This window comes from Arachis ipaensis, chromosome B01 (genome assembly GCF_000816755.2).
Source record: "Arachis ipaensis cultivar K30076 chromosome B01, Araip1.1, whole genome shotgun sequence".
NCBI lineage: Eukaryota > Viridiplantae > Streptophyta > Magnoliopsida > Fabales > Fabaceae > Arachis > Arachis ipaensis.
The window spans coordinates 122412401-122420078 of NC_029785.2; the positions used below are offsets into that span (position 1 = coordinate 122412401).

Genomic DNA, 7678 nt, shown 5'->3' on the forward strand with positions numbered 1-7678 from the left:
GAAAGTCAAAAATACAAGAATAAAATTTTATTGATCAAATGATTTACATATTGTGACATATGTTCTACAGGGCACTCTACAAAACGATTTTACCTCCTCAAGAAGTTGAGGTGTCCAATGCAGTATGCAAATAGAAGGGCAGATATAACAGGGAATACAATGAGAAGTAGACCAGTTACACCTAACAAATCATGGTGAAAACCATAGTAGTCTCTTAAAAATTCAGCAATTGTTTTGGTTTCTGCATCTTTAAATATTGTTACTGATATCACTTTGTTTATATCTCCATATTGTGAAGTAAGCAACCCATTCAGTGCCCACGATGTTGGGCATAGATAATACATCCAAATCCACCACTTTGGAATTTGCTGCAATGAGGAAAGCAACAATCACAAGAGGTACTAATAATCTACCATTTTATTTATTAAATATGTAAAATTGACTAATTGTAACAAATATGAGATTAGTCAAAATGGTAAGCATCTTATACTCAAACCAAGAGGTCTCGGTTCGAATAAAACTTACCAGACGTGGCACAATGTAGCCAGAAAACAAATTGAGCATGGTGTAAGCAGAAGAACACACAATGGAAGCAACTTGAACATTTGGTGAGATTGAAACAATGAACATTCCTAGGTAATTGAAGTATAGCAGGTTGCAGAACATGCTGTACAATGACCAAAATATTTTGTATACAGACCAATGGTACCCAATCATAGGGTATGTGATTATGATATATAGAACAGCTTGAGTCAACAAATAGGGAACCTCAATTATCACCTACAACACATGAAAAAAATGGAAAAATGGTTTATGGTGTCAACGTCTTTTTCCAATTAAGAAAGGAAAATGAACAGAACATGAATGGTGAACCTGTGCAAATGAATAGGCCCACGGAGAGTACATTCCAGCAAATTTTTCGCGATACAAAACGGTGCGCTCTGTTGCCACGAGCGGCAAAACTGATGAGCAGTTATTTATCCCAAAGATGAAAACAGCAATGAACATTGAACTAAATACATTGAACAAGTCCTGCTGGTTGTCTCTGTAAAGGAAACAAGCAGAAATGAAGTAAACTTTTTACCACTAATATTGCATCAAAATCAGTTCCTAAATAAATACACCAAATATCTAAAGAATGCTGATAGCAGAAATCTGTTTTTGAGAAAGAAGAAAACATGATCTATTAGGAAAATATATTAAGTAGAATTATGCTCACTAACATGTTCTTTCCTTTCTTCCAGAATACTGCCCCAAACAGAAGGGATGCAGCAATTACAAAAATTATGCGCATCAAGTTGTATGAAGGGCTTCTCCAGTATGACAAATGTTGTTTCCATAAGCATGCTTTAAACTGTTCCCAACCATTTTGTGGGAAATGAGAAGGAAAATGCAAGTCTTTGGAACCAGGAGCTGGTGAACTTAATTGTTCAACTAACTCTTTGTTCTGCCTGCACTCACATGAATAAGAATTCTCAAAAGAGAAAAAACATATAAAAAGTAGTTTTCTCCAAGACAGTTTTCGAATTTTTTTTAAAAAAGTCAAATTATTCACTAATATGTTGATGCTAATCATTTATATATTACTGCAATTTTATTTGTACTAGGAAGTAAAATGATACTCTCAAGTCTCAATTAGTTGCACATAACAAAATTATTTGAATAACTTACTTATATAAAGTCGACTCCCTATAAATTTGGGCAAAATCTACTCCGAGCTCAACTTCTGCAGAACCTGAAGTTACCTCTAGCATCCATGTCGATGGATTATAGTTGTCTTTAATCTTTGGCACCCCTGGTATACTCTGTACGAAAACAAGTTGCAAGAATGTAAAACAAGATTTTGCAATCCATAACTTCTTTCCTGAAGAGTAAGATCAAACTGACCTCGAAGTATTCAATAACCTGACTTGAGTTCTGTCCGAGTGGGCCGGAGTAGATTATGCATCCTCCAGTTTTCATGAGAATTAGCTTAAGGTAACAGAAGACAAGAACCTTAAATTAGTACATTCATGAATCTACAACATACCTACTTTGAAAGATATCAAAACTATATACTGTGGCATCTTTCATGCTAAATTGCTAGGAGAATATTGAAAACACACAGCTTCATTAACAATAGAAATATCTGTCAGAGATATTGCTAAAACCAAGAGTACTAATCGAGCCTTTTATGATATTTCAACACACAGTAATATGATTAGAAAACAATTCGAAACATACATAAGGGTCAGCATACCTCATCAAATGACTCAAATATATCAATACTAGGCTGGTGAATGGTGCATGTGACAGTTCTTCCTGTTCTAACAACATTCTTCACTGCTCTCATAACAACTGCAGCTGACCTTGCATCTAAACCCGAAGTTGGTTCATCCATAAATATGATTGAAGGATTAGCAACAAGCTCAACGGCTATGGTCAGCCGTTTTCTTTGCTCGGTTGACAATCCACTAACATTTGGCAAGCCTACTAAGGAATCTTTGATCCCATCGAGCTCAATAGTATGAAGGACTTCCTTTACAAATTCCTGAGAAATGATTATTAGAGGAAATGAATGAAATCCAATCCAATAAACAAGTTCAATGTCACAGAAATATTATGCTGCTTTAAGAAGAAACTTGTACAGATTTAGTTTTTGCATCAATCTGAGGAGGAAGCCGAAGCCAAGCAGAAAACATCACGGATTCTTCTACTGTTATATTTGGAGAATGAATGTCATTTTGTTCGCAGTAACCTGAGATCCTTGCAAATGTTTCTTGAACCTTTGGATAGCCACCAATTCTAACATCCCCTTCTATAGTACCTCCAGTTTTTCTTCCACAAAGAACATCCAATAAAGTTGTTTTCCCCGCGCCACTGACTCCCATCAGGGATGTTAAGATGCCTGGTCTCAATGAACCTGTAACATCACAAAGAAGCTGAAGCTGCTTCTTACAAAATCCTTGGTTTCTCATTTCCTACACTCAAAATGATGTGATTATACAACCATGTCCATGGAGACAAATGTAACTTATTTTGTAAGTAACAACTAAGTGGAACTCAATCATGAAGAGTACCATAGGAGGGTCAACATAGTACTGCACATCACGGAATGCTAATGTTAGTGGCTGGAAAGGCAGAACCATTCCTCCTGAGTGCTGACCTTTTTCTGGTTCTGTTGTACTTTCAACTGGAGTGCTGTTTCCGGCAAAGTTACCATTGTTTTCTTGATTTCCTTGTATCTCTGAATGCTTGTCGGAAGATATAAGAGCGCAAGAACGTGAAGGAGCTAAGAGTAGAATGCCAAAGTGAAGTTTAATGAATAAAAATATAGTTAACATGAAACATGCCCCAAATAAGCTACGAGAAAGTAACTTACCCTTGAAGAAAGACAAGACCAACGTAAAAGCTGTGTTAAACAGAACTGTGAACCCAAGTAAGGCACCAACGGATATCCAGTAAAAGTAGCCATCAAAGTTGAGACCACGACTTTCCATTATTTGGTGACCCAATGTTGTGTTTGCAGACATCTTCATTAAGAAAAACAAAACCAGACTCACATTTTCTAGACAATAAAGTTGAGGAATATTTGTTATCAAAAGAAACTTATACAAACTTAAGTTTCAATATAGTATTACCTTTTGCCACCTAGGAGCAAGAAATTCATTTACCATCACAGCCAACTCTCCATATGACAAATGAGAAATCCAAAATCCCCACCGCAACCAAGATGGCATATAGGCTAGAACAAAAAAGCAGCTAAGAATTATCATTTGAACAAAAAATATCCGCTCAAAATTCAAGAGTCCTAGATTCTCACGCTTTGGGAGAATGAAGCCACCAAATAGTAAAGCATATAGTATGGTCAGAGTTCCAGCTGTCATAGCAGCAGCCACATTTTGGAAAACTGAGGCAACAAATCGGAACATCGATATTGATGACATGTGAAAAGTGAATAGGAGGAGGAAATGGCGAAAGAACCTGAAAGAAAAATTTGAACACTAGTTGAAACGTTGTTACAATAATGCAAGAAATTGAAGAATAAAATTAGCTTTCTATTGTGTACCAACCTGCCAATCTCAGGGCTGTAACCAATAACATAATAAGTAAGTGCAGTCCAAATGAAAGATTCCAACAATGAAAGTGGAATCTTGAGAACAGCTGAAGGGATTGAATAGGCCCAAGCAGGATAAAAGCACAACTCTTTCTGTTTGTAGAACACTGAAAGTCTTGATATTGTCATAGAAAGTTCTGGGTATGCATCACTGAAAAGTATGATGAGTGAATAGAATAACGACCCCATGAAATAATTCCCATGAAGCGCATCAACAGACATTCGTGTCCGAATGAAAACAGACATTCCTATAGATGCAACAATCACAAGCTGCGTTGACTTGAATACATAGACAAAAGAATTCCTTTTCATCAGAAGAAACTCCCTCATTATGCAAGCCTTAAACAATTCCCACTTTGTTAATGAGTATTTTCTAAAGGCGAGAGCATTCTTATGGCTCTGAGACTTGTCAAATGGCTTTGAGATCTCCTCCTCCATCTTTTTGCCAAATGAACTATGCTTAAACTTCTCAATGAACTGTTCAGTAGTAACATAGATGTAAGGTTCTTCTGCTCTGCTCCAATACTGTGCTTGATCGTTTCTAGAGATAACCTGGTTTTAACAAACATTTCAAATCATTATGAAATTATAAAGGAAAATACAATTAAGATTAAACTTAACTTATATACCTCTTGAAGAAAGTCAGCAGTGCCTTTTCGTGGTGGACACTGGAACCCACAGTCCTCAAAGAACTCAACTACACAATCACGTGGACCGTGGTACACGATTTTCCCTTCTGCCATTAGGACAATGTCATCAAAGAGATCAAAGGTCTCTGGTGCTGGCTGAAGAAGCGAAATCAAAGCAGTTGCATCTGTGATATGCACCATATGCTGGAGACAGGAGATTATTTGGAAAGTAGTGGAACTGTCTAAGCCATTGGATATTTCATCCATAAAGAGAGCTCTTGTTGGTCCAACCATCATTTCTCCTTCATCATGCACCAAAGTCAGGATCATGTCCACTTCATACATCAAGTTATAATCAAATGATTGCAATAGAGTATACTACCGATACCTGTTGTTAACCTTTTCTTTTGACCACCAGATACGCCTCTTCTTATAGGATCTCCAACCAATGTGTCGGCACAGACATCGAGACCAAGGATCTGTAAGGCATTTTAATAGTCAATTAGTCAAAAAACCAGCAACAAATTATCAAGATATGAGCTACTAAAACTCTAAATCCATGGAGAAAAATTGTATGCCACCTTTAAAATGTAGTCTGTCTGAAGAGTGCTCTTCAATCCCTTCACTGATGTCGCCTGTAATGAAAAATTTTTCAGTCAGACTATCTTCTCCAACAAGATTTGGAGGTGGAAAAATTAAAGATGTGGGGTGTTGTACCTTCATATATGCATCCAAATCACGGTCTGGCATTATTCCTGCTTCTTTCTCTCTTCTGCTTACTTCCTTCAGAAGCTCTTTCATACAAGGAAAACAAAAGATCACTCAAGCCAGTTTAACTAAACATGTTTTTCTTTTTTCTTTTGGAAATTTAGTTACCTACCATCTTTGATTCCTACACCCTGACAACGTGCCGAGAAATCAAGTGTTTCCTTAACTGTCATCTCTGGAATATGTAGATCATATTGGCTTACATAAGCTGAGGATTTTTGAGGAATGAATTCTTCTAGTGGGTGTCCATTGTAAGAAATTTCCCCTTTTACCTATTAAAAAACACATAGAATGCATGTGAAAATAGAACAAGCATGCAAAAGATCCATTTTAATTTAAACAAGTTATCACATTTTGAAATGTCAAATAAATTAAATAGAAACTGTCAACTATTGAGCTTCATTCCACCTCATTCATAATTCATTCCTTTGTGGTACTATATATTAGCAGACAAAAAAAATGCTATGACAAATTAATGAAGCAATGCTTGAAAGATTCAATATGGCAAGCACATGCCACTTTCAAACAACAATTAGGCAATTATTATAGAGAAAATTAGTCAAGAAAAAAGCCTAGAGATAGAAAACCTTGAGAGAATGGTCAAGTCTCCCTGCCAGAGCCAACAATAGTGTTGTTTTACCACTTCCTGGAGGGCCAAGCAATAAGGCCATCCTGTAAGAGAATCAAGCATTGAAAACAAAGCACTAGTACGATCATGTTATGATTTATGTTACTGAATACTGATTATCAAAGTTCACTGGCACTACTTAACTTTGTAAGCAATAAACATACCTTCCAGGCTTAATGATGCCATTGGCATCTTTGATTATACTTATCCGGGATTTTTGAGATCGTAGGATTAACAATTTACATGCATCCTTTTCCCACCAAAAGAAAAGAATGTTAGAAGTTAGAAAAGCATGAAGTGTAAAATGAAGTTATATATATTTAGAGATGTTACTTACAATGATCCACCCCTTAAGGGTGTTCCACAAAGTAGGTATCGGCTTGCCCTTAACAACCTGACACTCCGCTTCCACAGTAAGATTTTGGTACCTCACTTCCACAGTGGGTAACTTAATACCAACTCTTCAAACCAAAGATGAAATAAAAATATATTAACCTAATCATAAAATTTTGAAAACCAACATATTATAGTATTTGATTTAAATTAGCTTTTATAATATTGGTTTTTTAATATTATTTTAACCGTATTTACATATATGTACAGGATATAGTTAGAGTAGTCAAAATAAACTAAATATATTAGGCCAATTTGTTTATCTGACTTAAACGAACACACTTTTATCTTTAAAATTAGGTATGTGAAAATGAGCTGTTAAAAAGACTTAAACAGATTAATTCTCAAAACGAATAAATTAAAAAGGTTAGTTAGTGACAAAAATTCTGTCTATTTAAACTAGTTAAATGAGTTGACTTGACGGATACTATTTCAGTATTTTGTCGAGTCTAAAGGTGTATATGAGTCGGACGAAGTTAGGTTTATTTTTATTTGAACCCAATCTTAAATAGTGATCGGTCTATTTTTAAGACTCATATTCGTTCTTAAATCCGATGAAATCTTATTATTTTCAGATCATACTAAAATTAGGTTTAAATCAATGATGTTCAAATCTTGATAAATTTTTTATCAAAAAGTTATGATGCACTTATTTATAAAAAAGAAGAAATATACTTGTTATCGAAAAGTTGATATCCATATTTGAACTTGGATTTATCCATAAATTCTAATTTCATGTTTCTTTAATTTATTTTTTAATTCAACAGGTGTGATTAAAAATAAAACAATAAGCTTATAATTAATATAATATAATATTAGAATTAATTTAAAACATATATTACCTTTTTTAGTCTCTTTAGGATACACATGGGGTGGCTGAAGCTAAGTTCGTCTTAATTCTGATCCGGATCCGACTCTAAATAATGACCAGATGTGTTTTTAAGACTCTTATCTAATTCTAAACTCAGTAAAATTATACCAAATTAGCTCCGAAAGTAAAAGTGTTCGAATCTGAGCGAAATTTTTGAATTGATTGGACTATATACGCCCCTAGTCGACTTTATTTTTTATTAGTGTAGTTTTTCGAAAAAAGATTTTTTGAAAAATATCTTATAAAAAAAATTCAAAATCAAGAGATAAAGAGAAGATATTTTAAAAAGTATC

At 34.8% G+C, this 7678-nt stretch overlaps 1 protein-coding gene across 2 annotated transcripts in view; it reads right to left on the reverse strand.

The window, feature by feature from the left end:
• Positions 1-7678, reverse strand: part of LOC107612250 (pleiotropic drug resistance protein 3-like) — an 8765-nt gene continuing 1087 nt past the window's right edge. Inside the window, exons 2-22 of one of the 2 annotated variants that reach the window (XM_016314050.2) lie at positions 6459-6582; positions 6286-6371; positions 6081-6165; positions 5606-5765; positions 5443-5519; positions 5307-5360; positions 5114-5204; positions 4726-5027; positions 4053-4648; positions 3803-3963; positions 3621-3724; positions 3362-3512; positions 3060-3271; positions 2628-2960; positions 2240-2530; positions 1888-1971; positions 1672-1805; positions 1224-1451; positions 874-1045; positions 526-780; positions 1-368 (exon numbers count right to left, since the gene is read on the reverse strand). In XM_016314050.2, the coding sequence (XP_016169536.1) occupies positions 90-368; positions 526-780; positions 874-1045; positions 1224-1451; positions 1672-1805; positions 1888-1971; positions 2240-2530; positions 2628-2960; positions 3060-3271; positions 3362-3512; positions 3621-3724; positions 3803-3963; positions 4053-4648; positions 4726-5027; positions 5114-5204; positions 5307-5360; positions 5443-5519; positions 5606-5765; positions 6081-6165; positions 6286-6371; positions 6459-6582 (3979 nt within the window). In that variant the 3' untranslated portion in view covers positions 1-89. Of the gene's footprint in view, positions 369-525; positions 781-873; positions 1046-1223; positions 1452-1671; positions 1806-1887; positions 1972-2239; positions 2531-2627; positions 2961-3059; positions 3272-3361; positions 3513-3620; positions 3725-3802; positions 3964-4052; positions 4649-4725; positions 5028-5113; positions 5205-5306; positions 5361-5442; positions 5520-5605; positions 5766-6080; positions 6166-6285; positions 6372-6458; positions 6583-7678 lie in introns of those variants that run through there. The other variant, XM_021102900.1, reaches the window with a different exon arrangement.